Source organism: Oryx dammah, unplaced genomic scaffold (genome assembly GCF_014754425.2).
Source record: "Oryx dammah isolate SB20612 unplaced genomic scaffold, SCBI_Odam_1.1 HiC_scaffold_17, whole genome shotgun sequence".
NCBI lineage: Eukaryota > Metazoa > Chordata > Mammalia > Artiodactyla > Bovidae > Oryx > Oryx dammah.
The window spans coordinates 75,023,046-75,041,631 of NW_024070201.1; the positions used below are offsets into that span (position 1 = coordinate 75,023,046).

General features: G+C 45.7%; 1 protein-coding gene across 3 annotated transcripts in view; it reads right to left on the minus strand.

Annotated features, from left to right (window-relative positions):
• Nucleotides 1-3,385: 3,385 nt before the first annotated feature.
• The window catches only part of AGBL2 (AGBL carboxypeptidase 2), a 29,367-nt gene continuing 14,166 nt past the window's right edge, over nt 3,386-18,586 (minus strand). For 2 of the 3 annotated variants that reach the window (XM_040259278.1, XM_040259277.1), the window contains 10 exons: nt 17,531-18,313; nt 16,017-16,173; nt 13,485-13,611; nt 12,619-12,719; nt 11,445-11,575; nt 9,700-9,766; nt 8,524-8,646; nt 7,605-7,712; nt 6,273-6,362; nt 3,386-4,121 (listed from right to left, as the gene is read on the minus strand). In XM_040259278.1, coding sequence (XP_040115212.1) covers nt 3,948-4,121; nt 6,273-6,362; nt 7,605-7,712; nt 8,524-8,646; nt 9,700-9,766; nt 11,445-11,575; nt 12,619-12,719; nt 13,485-13,611; nt 16,017-16,173; nt 17,531-18,313 — 1,861 coding nt within the window. In that variant the 3' untranslated portion in view covers nt 3,386-3,947. Of the gene's footprint in view, nt 4,122-6,272; nt 6,363-7,604; nt 7,713-7,822; nt 8,647-9,699; nt 9,767-11,444; nt 11,576-12,618; nt 12,720-13,484; nt 13,612-16,016; nt 16,174-17,530; nt 18,314-18,586 lie in introns of all 3 variants that reach the window. The other variant, XR_005724257.1, reaches the window with a different exon arrangement.

The following is an 18,586-nucleotide window of genomic DNA, read 5'->3' on the forward strand; positions in this document are numbered from 1 at the left end:
AATTCAGTCAGTTCAGTTTAGTCGCTCAGTCGTGTCCGACTCTTTGCGACTCCATGGACTGCAGCACGCCAGCATGCCCCACACGGGATGTATATGCTGCAGATAGACAGGCTTCCCTGTCCGTCACCAACTCCCAGAGCTTGCCCAAACTCATGTGCATCGAGTTGGTGATGCCATCCAACCATCTCATCCTCTGTCTCCCCTTCTGCTCCTCCTGCCTTCAATCTTTCCCAGCATCAGTGTCTTTTCCAATGAGTCAGTTCTGCGCATCAGGTGGCCAAAGTATCGGAGCTTCGGCTTCAGCGTCAGTCCTTCCAATGAATATTCAGGACTGATTTCCTTTAGGATTGACTGGTTTGATCTTGCAGTCCAACTGCAACTTGGTAACTTCTTCAGAGTTTTCTCCAACACCACAATTCAAAAGCATCAATTCTTCAGTGCTCAACTTTCTTTATAGCCCAACTCTCATATCCATACATGACTAATGGAAAAACCATAGCCTTGACTAGACAGACACTTGTTATCAAAGTAGTATCTCTGCTTTTTAATATGCTGTCTAGGTTGGGTCATAGCTTTTCTTCCAAGGAGCAAGTGTCTTTTAATTTCATGGCTGCAGTCACCATCTGCAGTGATTTTGGAGCCCCCCAAAATAGTCTCTCACTGTTTTCACTGTCTCCCCCTCTATTTGCCATGAAGTGATGGGACCGGGTGCCATGACCTTAGTTTTCTGAATGTTGAGTTTTAAGCCAACTTTTTCACTCTCCTCTTTCACTTTCATCAAGAGGCTCTTTAGTTCTTCACTTTCTGCCATAAGGATGGTGTCATCTGCGTGTCTGAGGTTATTGATATTTCTCCTGGCAATCTGATTCCAGCTTGTGCTTCATCCAGCCTGGCATTTCTCATGATGTACTCTGCATAGAAATTAAATAAACAGGGTGACAATATAAGACTTCCCTGGTGGCTCAGATGGTAAAGCGTCTGTCTACAACGCGGGAGACCTGGGTTCAATTCCTTGGAACCAGTCTGTGGTTCCATGTCCAGTTCTAACTGTTGCTTATTGACTTGCATACAGATTTCCTAGGAGGCAGGTAAGGTGGTCTGGTATTCCCATCTCTTGAAGAATTTTCCACAGTTTGTTGTGTTCCACACAGTCAAAGGCTTTGCTGTAGTCAATAAAGCAGAAGTAGATGTTTTTCTGGAACTCTCTTTTTTGATGATCCAATGGATGTTGGCAAATTTGATCTCTGGTTCCTCTGCCTTTTCTAAATCCAGCTTGAACGTCTGGAAGTTCATGGTTCACGTACTGTTGAAACCTGGCTTGGAGAATTTTGAGCATTACTTTGCCAGCGTGTGAGATGTGCAACTGTGCAGTAGTTTGAACATTCTTTGGTGTTGCCTTTACAATCGGAATGAAAACTGACCTATTCCATTCCTGTGGCCACTGCTGAGTTTCCCAAATTTTCTGGCATATTGAGTGCAGCCCTTTCACAGCATCATCTTTTAGGATTTGAAATAGCTCAGCTGTGATTCCATCCACCTCCACTAGCTTTGTTTGTAGTGATGCTTCCTAAGTCCCACTTCACTTTGCATTCCAGGATGTCTGACTCTAGGTGAGTGATCACACCATTGAGGTTATCTGGGTCATGAAGATCTTTTTTGTATAGTTCTTCTGTGTATTCTTGCCACCTCTTCTTAATATCTTCTACTTCTGTTAGGTCCATACCATTTGTGCCCTTAATTGAGCCCATCTTTGCATGAAATGTTCCCTTGGTATCTCTAATTTTCTTGAAGAGATCTCTAGTTTTTCCCATTCTCTTGTTTTCCTCTATTTCTTTGCACTGATCACTGAGGAAGGCTTTCTTATCTTTCCTTGCTGTTCTTTGGAACTCTGCATTCAAATGGGTATATCTTCCCTTTTCTCCTTTGCCTTTCACTTCTCTTCTTTTCTCAGCTATTTGTAAGGCTTCTTCCAACAACCATTTTGCCTTTTTGCATTTCTTTTTCTTGGGGATGGTCTTGATCCCCGTCTCCTGTACAATGTCATGAACCTCTGTCCATAGTTCTTCAGGCTCTCTATCAGACCTAATCCCTTGAATCTGTCACTTCCACAGTATAATTGTAAGAGATTTGACTTAGGTCATACTTGGAATGGTCTAGTGGCTTTCCCTACTTTCTTCAATTTAAGTCTGAATTTGGCAATAAGGAGTTCATGATCTGAGCCACAGTCAGCTCCCAGTCTTGTTTTTGCTGACTGTATAGAGTTTCTCTATCTTTGGCTGCAAAGAATATAATCAATCTGATTTTGGTATTGACCATCTGGTGATGTCCATGTGTAGAGTCATCTAGAAAGTAATTTCTAAAATTAGTTTTTCCAAAATTATTTGGAACAAAAACAAGTATTTCTGAACAACTTTCAAACAAGGTTTGCCCTGAGCAAACCTTGTTTGGGGACTTGTCCTTTAACAATATCCTTTTAGGAACAAAAAGCGGGGTTTTTGGTGGGGCGATTTCTAGATAGAATGTTGACTAGTTGCCTAAAGTTTCAAGGGGTAAGGTGTGGACTAGAAGAAGGCCACTTACAGACTCCTATGTAAAAAACAAGGGCAGATATTCCCCCTAAAAACACACACACAGTGTGTGTGAGGGGTTTTGGGGAGGTGGGCAGTATATGGGAACTCTCTGTACTAAAAATTTTCAATTTCTCTGTAAACCTAGAATGGTTCTCAAAATAAAGTCACCTGGCCTTCCCTGGTGGTCCAGTGGCCAAGAATCCATCTGCCAATGCAGGGGGCGTGGGCTCGATCCCTTGTCTGGGAAGTCTCCACGTGCCTTGGGACAACTACGCCCAAGTGCCACAACTACTGAGCCTGTGCACCCCAGAGCCCACGCTCTGCAGCAAGAGGCGCCCCCGCGCCGAGAAGCCCATGTGCCCCCACGGGAGAGCAGCCCCGGCTCTCTGCAACTGGGGATAGCCCACAGGCGGCAACAGAGGCCCAGCGCCGCCAACATTACCCAGACAGACACATGACCTAGGAGTCGGCTGATCAAAAAAAGAGGGGCTCCGACACTGGGATTCTAACAGAATGCGCTGCCGTGTGGCTCTCATCTCTAGTTACCCGGGTGGTGGTGGCTGAAAGGACTTAAAAGTGATAACACAAGACACACTAGGAAACTTTCAACCCAACATAAAAGGAAACAGGGAAAGTGAAAACAGGCAGCCCGGCAGGAACTGGAGGGCCCTTCTGAACCTGACTCCAGCGCGCTGACGTGACGGAGTGACAGGCCGAAGCCGGCAGACGGGGCCTGGTGGCTGCCAAGCACAGAAAGCCAGTGTACCTATTCCCACGAGGCTACGCAGTTAACCAATCAAAGGGAACAACTTGTGGGAGAGAACGAACTTTAATCAACGGGTTAAGACCTGACATGACCATGCTGAGCGTAATAGATGCGATACCGACTTCCAGGTAATAACACGAGTTTTTTCCTCTGGGTGGGAACACCTCACCCCGAGCAAACCTGATACACCGCAGCCTGACTGACCGTTCGTCACGAGGAAGCTCTGGCACAGGACTCTTTCTTTCATACAGCAAACTCCGAGTACGTTTAAAATAGTCTGCTCTTTTAAAGCTTCTTTGCACATAATTTTAGAGAGAATAGATAAACTGAGGTATATCTGTGTTGTAGTTTCATGAGCACACACTTCAATTTCTGGTAAGGGAAGCTTTTGGATACATCACAATAAAATTTCATTTCATGAAAAAATAATTTAAGTCGGGAGGTATGCGTCCTGAGATCCTGCACGCAGCGTAAGCTCCTGGGGTGAGAGTGGTGCGTGATGGATGCACAGCACGTGGATGGAGCTCCCGAGCCTACAAATCCCTTCGTCACAAAACGTGCCTAGCCCAAAACACAGCAAGGAAGTGCCTGTGTGGCGTGCTCCAGGCACTCTACGGGTAGGTGTATATGTGCAAGGATGGGTATACCACGGCAGTCCTGTGGCTTCCCTTTGTGCCAGGATATCTGTTCCTGGACCAGCTTGGCTTCACTGGTGGAGCTGGCTCTTGGCTGGGGTTGGTGCTTCTCCTTGGATCGCAAGATACTGTAAATCCTGGCTTCTCTTTCTGTGCAAACAAGATAGAAGGGTTGAATCACTTTGTGCTGCAATTCCTAAAGCTATAGCTAGGACTGGGGCTGCTGTCACAAGGAGTTAGAGAGAGGTAGTCGCATTTCTCCTCAAATACCAAAGCAGCCGACACTGTCACAGGGCAGGGAGGGGTAAATCGAGCATTCGCCCTAGTCCTGAGATGGCCAAAGAGAAGTCCACAGGTGAGATCTTAATTGCTCCGAGAAGCTCAGGGATTGTATTTTATAAGCTGTTTAGAAACATCACACAAAGAAAGAGACCTTGATTTTCAAGGTTGGAGACTGCCCAGAGTTTTCAAACTCTTCTCTGACATACCGTGGAAGTCAAATGCCTACATCTCTGTTACAGAAACATTGAACTAGAAATTTAAAGAAAAATGAAGCAGACGTAAAGGCCTGGATGGCATTCAGCTACTCTGCTGGGTTTAAATGAATCCCCATTTACAGGTTGCAGCCTAACTAGCACGTTTCAGTGGTGGGAACGGCTTTAGCCACCTATGGACATCTCACCGTGGAAGCCGCAGGAGGAAAGGGGACAGTCACCACCCAGCCCTGTGCCAGGACAGAATCCTCTTTGACTTGACTTGATCTCCACCTCTCTTTTCACTGCTGTTTCTGTGAGATCATGGTGGTTGGAGTATCTACTTTGTTACCCCTCCTAGAGGATCATGGCCTTAAGGGAGGGCTCATGTTATACAGCCCTCAGAGGGCCCCACATGGTCGGATCTTCATAAGATACTGATGGCTAAATGAGAGCATCATTCTCAGAATCCTCAAGCAGCAGACTTGAGAAGATGGCAGGGATCTGATCTTGAGAAAACCATCCAATCTCTACCTAGCGCACGTGTGCATGCTAAGTCCCTTCAGTCGTGTCCGACTCTTTGCGACACTGTGGACTTTATCTAGCCCACCAGGCTCCTCTGTCCATGGGATTCTCCAGGCAAGAGTATTGGAGTGGGTTGCCATGGGGATCTTCCTGACCCAGGGATCGAACTTTCATCTCTTATGTCTCTTGCATTGGCAGACGGATTCTTTACCACCAGCGCCATCTAACCTCAGTAATCCAGTGGTCCTCAATTTTTGCTCCACCTGGACACATGTGAGCAGCACTTTCCCAGAGACATAGCCAGGGTTATTTGAAACCACGTGTTTTCCTGGTCCCTCTGCCTTTTCTAAATCCAACTTGAACGTCTGGAAGTTCATGGTTCACGTACTGTTGAAGCCTGGTTTGGAGAATTTTGAGCATTACTTTGCTAGTGTGTGAGATGAGTGCAATTGTGCAGTAGTTTTAATATTCTTTGGCATTACCAGCTGGTTCACCAGCTGTTTCTCTATTTTTTTCTCCTCCTTCTAAGGAAGAAATGGGGCTTCCCTGGTGGCTCAGCGGTAAAGAACCCACCTGCCAATATAGGAGACACAGGTTTGGTCCCTGGGTCAGGAAGATCCCCTGGAGAAGGAAATAGCAACCCACTCCAGTATTTTTGCCTGGGACATCCCACGGACAGAGCAGCCTCGAGGGTTACAGTCCATGGGGTCACAAAAGAGTTGGGTACAACTTAGCGACTAAACAACAAGGAAAGAATATGCAGGTACAAATGAACAAGAGAGATGTTATTATAGGGATAAATATGAATTCATTCAAACTTATTCTTTTAAAAAAGCGGATCATTCACAAACCTCTGTACTGAACGGTCACGGTAACCGGATGTGAGATGCCCCTCACACCTGGAGGTGGCTCCCCGATTGCTGTCAGCATCCCCTGGCTTGAGAGTCGCTGCATGCACTAGGTTACAAAACAATAGCTGCCTAACAAATGCTCACTGAAACAAAACGAAATTCGCCACGGCAAGTGTTCAGCCCTGGGTGAGCTTCCCCAGTCCTGAGGGGCCTTGCGGGCTGTGCTCCAGGCTGGTCAGGTGTTTGTAGCCTGAGGAGGCAAACCACCTGAGATGGTCACCTTAACAGAACAAATCCACAGGGACGACACTGTGTGGACTGTGGATCACCACCCCTCGAATCATATAATACATTTGAAAAACAAAATCAGCTGTGGGCATACACACACACACACACACACACACACACACACACATATATACACACACATATACATATATTAGGTGAAATACCTGTATTCTGTCTTTAGTCTTAGTCAAAATCATGGTGGTCATATCTGTTGGGTCCAGGGAGGTGCTTTTGCCTCTTCCATTTAACTGGGACTAAAATAAAGGAACATATTCTCCCTAAATTTTCCACTTGGACAAGTGTGTGATTGCATAAAACACACAGAGGACTTTTTATTCATGCATGTTGACTCATTATGGTACTCTCACTTTGAAAAGAGAGGCAGAATGCAAACACAATAATTCAAAGAAAACAAGGACACTAATGCTTACTGAATGCCTACTATGTGCTGGGCACCTCACACATGGTTTCACGTAGAATATTCTCAAGAACCTCAAGATACTACAACCCCAGCATTTTAGATGCAGGAACGGAGCCCCCGGGGGGTTAAGAAACTCACAGAAGATGACACAGTGGGGCTGGGATTTGAACTGAAGGCGGCCTCCACAGCGTGCGCTCCTGCTGCTATCACACTGGATGCCAAGTGGCCCTCGATACTGAATGAAGACGGCTGTGCTCTGCTCGGGCTCTGTGCTGTAGTGCTGGGGGGCCTCGTTCTATTGTCCTCACCCATGGGGCAGCATTTCGCGCGAGGTAGGCCTCATGCATGCTGTTTGCCTACTGCCATACTCACATCTACTTTATACGTAGAAGAGTCGCGGATTTCATAGCCGCGCTCCAAAGCACTGCAACGTCGCCTGGATCTGTTCCTTCTGTGTCCTACCGCATCCTACTCTGGATGCTAACTTCCTGCTTACTTGTTAAAACCCCCAGCAGACGCCAGGGTCCCTGAGGCAGGGAGGGTGCTTCGTTCGATGCTGCCCTCCCGGCCTTCAGTAGGTGGCCTGCAGGTAGTGGCTGCACAGTAGTCTGTTGAGGGGATGGATGGAGCATCCAGCAGCCTGCTCTTATGATGTGGGTATAAAAATCACAATTCACCAAGGCGTGATACCAGACTTCAGTGGTGTCCAATCCAAAGCAGTGCCAGTGTCCGCCAACGCTAATGTCCCCCTGCTCCCAGCTGCACTGTCAGGGGGCGAGGGGGAGATGAGCTAACTGGAAAAATCAGAGCAACTGCATGACAAAGACTAAGAACGGAACAGAATAGACAGCCCCAAACTTAAGAGTTTTCAGGAGAAAAAGTAAAGATTGGAGGTGATGGATGCATTAATGAACTAAATGGTGGCCATCGTTTCTCAATGTATACATGTGTGTTCTGTGTGTGTGTGTGCATGAGTGTATAAAATCACACTGTACACTTTAAATATATTACCAAAAATTTTTTAAATAACTTTTCTATGAGTGAGTTAAAAAAATAAGTCAGGCAAAAATAATACCTTATTCAATCTTGATTTTTCATATTTCATCATTGAAGAACTGGCATTCTCTGAAGTTCTGAAAAAGGCAGGATGCTTTTGCAGAGTAGAAGGAAATCCTGCCCTTTCCTAGAAGGATTGCAAAGAGAACAGTTTTCAGTTCTCTGTTATAATTAATCTACTCACAACAGACCTGATTCACCCAAGAGCAAATCTCCCGCCTTTGAAGGCATCTTCACCTTTAGAGAGCAGGGGGTGTGGCGTGGGTGCAGCCATGAGGAAGGAGGTGCCCAAGTGGCCTTGGCCTGCACCAGGCTGAGCTCTTACCACCCACCACTCTGGACTGGCTCTTGCCACCACTTTTCCGTCACTACCTCCTTCCTATGGAAATCCAGACCTGGTGGACTCCTGGACTTGCTGTGCTAGAGTCTAGTGGAAGGGCCAAGCTGAAATATGCTCAGGGATGTCCAGAGGACCCAGGTCAGTCGTGTCCGACTCTTTGCGACCCCATGGGCTGCAGCTTGCCAGGCCTCCCTGTCCATCACCAACTCCCGGAGTTTACTCAAACTCATGTCCATTGAGTCGGTGATGCCATCCAACCATCTCATCCTCTGTCATCCCCTTCTCCTGCCCTCAATCTTTCCCAGCATCAGGGTCTTTTCCATGAGTCGGTTCCTGGCATCAGGTGGCCAAAGTATTGGGGTTTTAGCTTCACATCAGTCTTTCCAGTGAATTTTCAGGACTGATCTCCTTTAGGATGGACTGGTTGGATCTCCTTGCAGTCCAAGAGACTCTCAAGAGTCTTCTCCAACACCATAGTTCAAAAGCTTTTGCTTTTGAGGACCCGGGTAAGAGCTCTGAAATCCACATAGAAAACGGCCCCCTGTCCCATTTCCCACGTGGAACACTCTAACCAGACAGTAGATGTAGGCCTTCTTACTGGGGCATCTTCAGTCAACTTTGACTCCGGCATCAAAGTATTTCTCTGATACTGTTTGTTTCGCTGTTTTCTCGACTTAAGTGGCTTTTTTTTCTTCTTATACATTGTCTTCTTCTGATGCAACTATTTCGGAAAGCACAGAGAAATTAGCCTAGCCATTGAGGGTTCCAGAGAGACACCCACCCATAGGGAGCACTCTTTTCACACAATGCTCAAAACACCATTGCTAACCCAGGATGCGGGCCCTCACAGCGTGTTGAGTTGTTGTTGGTTTGGAGAACCAAAAAACAGTTGTTACCTCATTACTAGGGACCCCTCCCCACTTAACACACCTAAATCCCCCTATTATAGATATACTGCCAAAGAGGCACCTATACCAATAACCAAATATCTCTGATATAAAATGTGAAAGCACATTACTTAAGGCAATATTGGCAAGTACAGACGATACTGATTACTAGCTGTGTGATCAACTGATACAGTTTGTTTGTGACCACAAGGTAGCTTTAATAATTAAGCAAATGAAGCTTGGTACTAATTTTCCAGTTACCCATGGTGTGGTAAAGCTTATTCTGATGCTGCTGTTAAATCTAGCTGAAGAAATTGTAGGGTCTAGTCTGATATGGCTGGCTCATCTGACATAGACTTAAACTCACCCAAGAATGAAGATATTTCTTAATGTAACTAAGAATTCAAGTGCCTAGTGAACCACAACAAACATTTTGCTGTCTCCAAAGCTCTTATAATATCTATGTAAAAAAAAAGCCTGTCTGTGAATAGACAGGGCAAAAATATCACTTAATAATACAGAAATATAGAAAACTACCTAAGACCATGTCAACAAAAACACTTTCCAACATTTTTTAAAATGTGTGGGTCGTTTTTAACAACCTCCATCTCTTAACGTGGTTTTCACTTTAAGTTAAACATTTCCCCCTCACTTTTTGTTAATTTTGGAATCTGTGTGGAGTCCTCACATTTTTCCTCTCTAGGTTTTAAAGAAGAAAGTTGCAAAGGACAAAAAGAAGGACTCCAGGGCTGGGTAACCAGTTAGGATGCTATCACTATATTTTCTGCAGATCTCGGGACAGTTGAAAACTCCTCCAGACTATTCAGCAGTGTCAGGCTTGTTCTTAGGCTGCTACTTCCTGGGCGTCAGAGTCTCCATGATCTCACCTCGCCTGCTGCGCTCAGTCGGTGAACAGGGAGGCCATCTGAGAGGGGGCTGTCAGAATCGCTGGTGCTGTTTCCAGAAGGAAGGGAAAGGGAAGACCTGCCATTAACTTCCAGGACGTGTAGCACTGACCGGAAGAGTGGCCTGGGGTGAGGACACCTGGTCTGCTCTTTGCCCGCAGTGTGTATTTCAATTACTAAGAAATCAAGACAAGCACATCCATTCATTCATTGACAACACCTCCAGCATGCCAGGCAGTGCACCAGGAACAGGAAACAGAGATGACCCGTGTGGCAAAATAAATACTGGCCAGATGGACAAAGCTGCCCTTGGCAGTGATTTTGAGAGGCTGTGGGATTCTTAAGGAGCAGCCTGAGAGAACAGCAGGGGGCTGTGGTTTGTCTGAAAGCAGGGGCTTTTTCCAGTGTGCAATGCCTGTCTAGTCAGTACCAGCTCAGAGCAAGGATGTGACTAGTTACTTTTTAAGAATGCGTTGAAAATACAAATAGATATATTTAATAACAAAAGATCTGTAGGTCACAGATTAGGAGCATTACTTTTAATACCCCAAATCCCCCTTGGAAAGCTTTGGATGAACGTCTAGACTGATCTGAAGCCCCCCGGCAAACTGTCGTCTCCCCCTTTCTTCACAGGCTGGGATGAATGTGGACTCAGATAATGCATCCTCTCTCCCTTCCTCATGTCCTCGGTTTCTGGGCCGCGTTCCATTTTCCCCTTTCCTGGGGTGTGGCTGGCGAGAACTGAAAGCTGTGCCTGTGACCCGTCCTCCGTATATGAGAAACGTCTTAGGCACACAGCTCAGATCTCCTGGGAAAGGACGGCACCTCCAGCCGCTCTTCTGCTCAGCCCTTTCATTCTGTCCGTGCTCCTCTCCCTCCCATCAGTGAACAATGAGGAGCCCTGCAGCAAAGCAGCGGGAAGGGAGCTCTCGCTTCTCTCATAACTCCCAGCTCCCTGTTCTCACAAGGCTTTTCCAGTCTGAGCAGCAGCCTTTGAGGCTGCCAGATAATAGCCTCTGAAGTCCCTTTTGGAGATAACACAAAACATTAAGAAAGGGAATAGAAGCGTGAGATGCAGTACGCCCCAGAAGATGTCTAAAACCATGTATGTGCACACTGAGACACAGCTCACACTGGGCCCACACACATGCAGCCCGCTGTTCTGTGCGATGCCGTGAGTGGACAGAGCCCCATGGAGGCTGGTGCTGAGGCTGACAGACTGGATTCAATAATTCGTCACGAAATCCATCAGGGTATCCCTGCTGAGCCTGTCGGGATGCAGTCAGGATGCTTTTGAGTCAGTCCCCACTGGGCCCGACGTGCAGGAGTTTATATGCAGGTGGCGTTTTGTTTTTGAGAGTGCAAGTGAAGAGGCTTCGGTGCAGTGGTCCTTGTGAGTTTGGCAGAGGCTTCTGGGAGAGTGGAAGAGGTGACATGGTGAGTGCGACGCCCTCCCTGGCCTGATGGTCTGGTTGTTAAGGTTCCTAGAGAGACTTTTGGGAGACTGAGTCGGCAGCTCCCTAACTCTTTCCAGAGCTGAGAGGAGGGGCCAACAAGGACCAGGCACTTAATACCTAGCTGTTGAAAGAACAAAGTGTATCCAAGTGTGCCATGATTTTACTCAATACTTTGCATCCGAGGTTCAAAACCAACACAACAGAGCAAGCAAGACAATAATTTAAAAAAATAGAACCTCTCTGGTTTTACTTTGAAATGAAGTTTGTTACCTGGATTCAACGTCAGACAACGAGATATCACTCCAGCTTCTTTCTAAATCCATATCTTGTCCAAGTTCCTTGAATTTCTTATGGATTTCCTGTTGTAAGAGCTCTTTAAGCTCTGCCAGACACTGCATGAACTGTGGAATTGAAAAAAAAAAGCTATTCTTGATTATTCATTTATTTATTCATATACTAAATATGCTGAAAGGCACTTTATTTATTGCTGGGAACATAAGGATGAGTAAACTGTAACCTCTGCTACTAAAGGCATGTTAACAATAAGTTACATGAGCTGTGGGAACAGGCAAAAGCATTTTTAGGGAAGAATGTCAATGAATACTGCTTTAGTCATTCCCTTGGTTATACTTAATAAACTTCCTGAACAATGCAAAGGTTGGATTTGCTTCATATTTTTGAGCAGCAAAGAAGGAAAAGTTAGAATGGGGTGGTTCAGATTTTGGCCTCTGGCAAATCTGATTTAAGAGGCCCTTTGCTGAGGTCAAATTCTCCTTTAAGTATTTTTTTCATGGTACAGTTGCATCCAGAGTGGTGCATGTCATGTGTTCCCAGGGTGGACACTTCAGAGGGGGCATGAGAGATGCGTTAGGGACCATGAGTCCAGGCTCCCTTTTAAGAAGGTGAACAATAAAGGGAAATAGAAATAAGCTCCTGGAAAAACAAGGCCAAAGTAAGCCTCTGTGATTTAGGATGGGGGCAGCTCGAGAACATCTGCAGTTGAGAGGAAGAAGAAAAGGAAAAACAAAAACAGGCCCAGAAAAGAGAAGAGGTGATTGATAAGGCAAGACCTCAGGGAGACCACGGGGGAGGCTGGCAAGCGCACCGAGGGCAGAAAGGGTTTTGGAGAAGAGAAAGGACGCCTGGTTTTCTGAGACAGGAGGGAGGGGAGCGAGCACTGGAGCTGCCACAGGGAGGCCCAGGAGCGAGGGAGAGGCGGCTGCACGGGAGGGGCGCTGCGGCCCCCACTCCCGGGGAAGCACGAGGGCTTACCGTCGGCCGGGAGTGTGCAGACTGAGGTTTCCTTACTGTCTTTGATTATAAAAAGTTCAGAAAAATATGAGGAGGAAAATAACGATCCCCTGTCACCCCACTGGGCTGACTCTGGACCCGTGTGACAGTGATCTCAGTGACAGCACCGCCTGTCTTGAAAGCCCATTTTTACCTTGGTTCGGTCAGGATCACAGAAATCGAGAAGGGTGTCACAGACGTGATAACCCAGGGACTTCAGATCCTCAGTGGTAAAATGAGTGTCTCTTTTATTGCCTGGGGACAAAAAAATCCACAGGACTTCTTACTAAGTCTTTATGAGCAAATGCAAATCTAATTTATGAATAATGGCTCATTAAAAACACTACCTCTGATTCCAGAATATTATGCTTCTGGTCAGGGTCTCTCTCTTAGTCCATTTCAGGAGAATCTTTGACAGTGATCAAGTTTACAATCATGATGCCTGAATTACTGAGGTTTTACTTTGTGATAAACACTAGGCCAAATGCTTTATGCACACTATCTCATTAGGTAGTACCTGTAATTCAAGTACTAATATTATTGCCAGTTAAAGGAAATTCAAAGGCTTCCCATGTGGCTCAGTGGTAAAGAACCTGCCAGGCAAAGCAGAGCCGCAGGAGATGTGGCCTTGATCCCTATGTCGGGAAGATCCCCTGGAGGAGGAAATGGCAACCCACTCTAGTATTCTTGTCTGGAGAATCCCATGGACAAAGGAGCCTGGCGGGCTACAGACCATGCCGTCGCAGAGTCAGGCACGACTTGAGTGAGTGAGCATGCACACAAAGGAAACCCAGACTCAGACCTGCTGTATTTCCAGGCCCTGAGCAACCACTGTGTTGTACTGCCCCATCAGGATGATATTTCACACTCATATTTTGGGTTCTCAAATTTAGCATTAAAGCACAAATAAGAAAATCTAGGTCAACTATCTCCCCAACATTCAAAGGGATTTCACCTTGCCAGTGCTTGGCTTGGCTTCCTCTTGCCGTAATGGCCCGTAATCTATGAAAGACAGCTTACCCAGGGTGGACCCGCCAAACGTAGACTCCATGGTGTAGCTGTTGAGGATTCCCATCCGCCACATCACCACACGTCCTGTTCCTTCTTTGCATTTTTGGACTTTAAAGTTACAACTGTGAAAAGAGAACTAAAGAGAAATCCAAACCCTCTATTAATCATAAACTGGCAAATGTAAGATGTCTAAAATTCACTAATATGGTTTTAAAAAAATGGAAGTATCTACTAGTTTCTAACATATGCTCCATAAAATACCAAGGGGTGTCATAGATATTACAAAGGAAAAAATGAGTTCTGCAGTCTTGTTGGTCAGGGAGATGAAGGTTTAACCCAATTAAACAGGCCTTCTCTGCAGGACCTCTCATTTAATGTGTTATTGTGGACTGTGACTTTCACTAGGGGAGAGAGTAGATTCTGATTTTCATTGCCTGTGAACTCTTCCTTTCCTCTCCCACCTTCCCCAGGAACATTCTGGAGGACTAGGGTTCCTTCAACACCTGTTTGGGAATGCTGGCTTACTTTAGCATTCAAGGTACCAGCCAGCTGGAGATTTATTTTCTACCCCCTCCCCACCTTGAACCCTTGGATCTAGAACCCTTATCCTCTATCTATAATTTGTGTATCCCTCGATGCTAAAGCTGAAACTCCAGTACTTTGGCCACCTCATGAGAAGAGTTGACTCATTGGAAAAAACTCTGATGCTGGGAGGGATTGGGAGCAGGAGGAGAAGGGGACGACCGAGGATGAGATGGCTGGATGGCATCACGGACTCGATGGACGTGAGTCTGAGTGAACTCCGGGAGATGGTGATGGACAGGGAGGCCTGGCGTGCTGCGATTCATGGGGTCGCAAAGAGTTGGACACGACTGAGTGACTGAACTGAACTGAACTGAACTGAACACCCCTATAACCTCTGCCCAGACTCTCCCACCTTCTAACACTAATGTGGTCCTGGCTTGGAGTTCAATAGCCTCCATCATATTTCATGATCACCCCCAACTCTTTCCTCATTTGGAATTTGTAAACGTATATTGGGTTGGCCAAGGAGTTTGTTCAAGTTTTAGATACTGGGTTCTGGATGTGATTTCATTCGAAGAAAGAAAGAGATTCCTGGGAAAAATAGAAGATTAAAAAAAGAAAAGAACGCAGGCAGGGAGGGAATCAGGGCAGAAGGAAGAAAAGTTTCCTTTTCCTTTTTAAACAAATAAGTCGCAGATATAAAATATTTGTCCTATTTATATTTTTTCCAGCCACACTGCACAGCTTGTGGGATCTTAGCTCTCTGACCAGGGATTGAACCCAGGCTACAGCAGTGAAAGAGTCAAGTCCTAACCACTGGACCCCCAGGGGATTCCTTTGTCCTATATTTTTGTTTGATTTTTTTCAGGACTAATGGTTTTTAAAGGGCCACTTTTATTCCTATTCTATTTATTTTGGCTGCACCAGGAAGCATGCAGGATCCTAGTTCCTTGATCAGGGATCAAACCCTTGCCCCCTGCAGTGGAAGTGTGGACTTTCAACCACAGGACCACCAGGGAAGTCCCTGTCTTATATCTTTATGCGAGAAAAATCTGCACTATCATTTAAATACTTTTCTAAACTCAATCTAACAACTTCTTTCCAATGCCAGTTGCACTTTGACTCTACTTATGATGTTGAAAACCAACTTTTAAATCAGTGTAGATACAACTGTCACAGAGCTATTAAGCAACCAACCACTAAAGACTCTTAAGTTGTTTTTATGAGTCCTCTACTGTCTTACAGTTATTTGTGATCTTGTATTACATAAATATTTCTGTAGAGGCTCATATAACATAAGCGTTTTGTTTGTCTTTCAATCCCTTCTTCCATTGCCAGCCACAGGATGGAAGATGGTAGAGAATTCTACCTACTAAGAGTTTGAACTTACACCCCAGGGCAAAGCAGCCAACAGCAATTACAAAAAAAAAAATCATCTTCATGGAGATATTATTCACATACCGTACAATTCACACATATGAAGTACACGATTTACACGATTCAGTGGCTTAAATATATTCACAGCTGTGTAACCATCACCACAACCTAGGTTTAGAATATTTTCATTACCCCAGAAAGAAACCCAGCACGCACCATTAGCTGTCATGCCACCCTGGGCAATCACTCAACCACCTTCTGTCTCTACCGATTTGCCTTTTCTGAATGGTTCCTAGGACAGAATCATATAACATGCGGCCTTTTGTGTCTGGCTTCTTTCACTTAGCATAATGCGTTCCAGGTTCATCTGAGTCCCACTGTATCGTGGCTCAGTTCTTTTTACTGCCAAATAACATTCCATTGTGTGGAAATACTACAGTTTTATTTATCTTTTCATTGGTTGATGAACACAGTGTTATTCTCAAAGCCACATTTTTCTTAAGTCTTGAAGTCCAGCTTTCTGGGATTTACCCAATATAATGAGGAGCAACAAAGTGACTAATCAGACACTGCATATAGGGATGGATGGGTCATCCTTCTCCTGTAGTCAGTGGACAGGAAATTACCTTTCGTGCTTACCTTGTCTGGTGCATTTTTGCTTAACATTAAAGGAAAGACGCGCTCATGAAGCCAGAACTGGCGATTGGTGTTATTGCAACCGTACAGGAAGATGTTATTCTTCCGGCTGTGGCCGTGGAAATCACAATACAAGAGAACCTCCCTTTCTTCAAGAAGTCTATGGGGGGTGCAAACATAGGACTCAGTGGGTATACAAAGGCATGAGAACAGTCAAGGATCCCTTGGAGTCTCTTCCTTAAGCATGTCTGTTGATACTTTCCCTCCTAAGAAAATTTCAGCCCCTAATGATCTTCAAAGGACCCCCAACCTCATCCCTGATGGAAACGTGTCTCCAGCACTCTTTGCCCTGCCAGCCATGGAAAGCAGAGACGGGTAGGCCTTGTGGAAGGAGAGGAGAAAATCCACTGAAAGAAAGCCTACCCTGCTGCAGACCTGTGGAAAGAGGGAGACAGGCAGAGAGGGGAAAGAACCAAAGACAGCCTTGGTTTCTGACATTCCAGGCTTAGTTCCTCTAAGACTCAGCTCTTGTCTCTGGATGACCAGGACACCTATTCAATCCTCCAAACACAGTCACCTTCTCTGTGATGATGGTAACAATGCCACACCTTTACAACATGCAGGGGACCATGCTAAGTAGATAACATGGATTATCTCATTTAAGCCTCACAGTAACCACCCAAGGCAGGTATTATTATCCCCACTCTACAGATGAGAAAACTGAGGCTTCCGTGGTCACAGAAGCAGTCAGTAGTAAAACCAGGTCTCAGACCCAGGCCTGCCCAACTCCAGTATACACTGAGCCATTCTGCCTATCAACCCAAAGCTGCTCTCAGCCATTCACACAGATTGAGAAGGTGCGTGAGTCCACATATTCATGTGCTGCAATTTCAGGTCCAGTGAAATGGAAGCTCCTTGAAGGTGGGTGCTGTTATATCATTAGTCTTCAACTACTTTTACACTGGCTTAGAAAAGGCAAATTGATTTATTATTCTTTCTTTATAAGAGAATAACAAGGAATTCAGACTCTGCAACCAGAGAACTAGCTGTACGACCTTGGGCAAGTCTCTTAATTTCTCTGGGCCTTTTTTTCCTCATCCTATATAAAATGGGGACATCGACTGTGCCCACCTCACAGGGCGAACGTGAGGCTCAATGGGGCATGGGGGAAGCATGGAGAATACTGCCTGCTGTACACAGGAACTGACGAATGGTTAGGTACTATTATCATTATTACACAAGTCTTATCACGAAGACCTATGAACTCCCTGACTTTTGACCTTTTACATTCAATCATTTCACTTCTAAGTAAAACACCTCTAGTGAAATACTGCATGTTTAGTTTCAATCCAGAGGTAAGACATGATTTAAAAATGTGAAAACTAACAAACCCACATGGCTGCAAAAAGAATATTACAGACTGTCCCCAAAACCATTCCTGACGCCTATGCCATTGAGAAAGAGCTCCCGCGTCAGACTGAGCTGACGGTGTTAAGACCAACGGACAGAAGCCTCACCTCTTGATCATATTCCTGGTGTGCCAGATGCAGGGAAAAGACTCCTTCAGAATGGTCTTATAATGCCGGTTCAAGTCCCTTCCAGCCAGCGAACAACGATAATTCCCTACGATCACTCCGTCTGGATTTAACATGGGGACCACTTTGAAGATAAAGATATCTCTGAGGAGCTGAGCATCTGGGGAGTTGCTTAGGATGAAGTCCAAAAAGCCTTTCATAATCCAGGAGCCGTTACTTTCTCCAGGGTGCACGCGGGCCGTCAAGACCACAGCTTTCTTCGCAGCTGCCTCTTGAGGGGTCCGGGCTGGGTTGGTGATGGTGAGCAAGTAGACGGTGTTTCCTGCTAGGCTCCTACATAAAGTCCGGAGTTTGCAGAACTGAGATTTGACGGGGCTGTTTGCCACCGACAGGAGGAAGCGTTGCAAGTCAGTGTACGTGTATGGGTAGAAGTGTGCAAAGAAGCAAGTGTCCCGGTCATGTGGAAACTGAATGGTCCACGTGAGACAGTGAAAGGGCTGCTGTCCGTCATCCATGTTGTTCCTGTAGTACTTGATTTCATTTCCTTCTCTCCTCCAGCCAATGCTGTGGGTGCTGGCATCCAGCTGGGAGTACATAAGCGGCTTCATTCCTATAGCATAGAGGCTCTTGGGTTTTAGCAAGTTGACGATGGTGAAGCGATAGGTGACATCTTTTCTGGTGTTCTGAACTCGAAAATAAAACCACTGAGTGTGCTTATTTGTGTAGAGGTCAGTTCGCAAGGTGAGTTCATACTCAAAGGTGTTTCTGTAATGGAGAACACAGAAGCATATCTCTGTAACTCCACTCGCCCCTCAAAAAACAAACACTGTTTTCTCCTGACAGAAATAGATCTTACTACAACAGACAAGCCTGCTATATCAAACATTTATTTTCTATTTTCCCTAGTTTTCCAATCCATGTATCAGGCCAGCAGGAACCTGGGGAAAGAAAACTGATTCGGAGTGGGACAGGAAGAACCTCAAAACTGACACTGCCATGCAGCATGGTGGGGAGCGCCGTGAGCTCCTTGGTATCTTT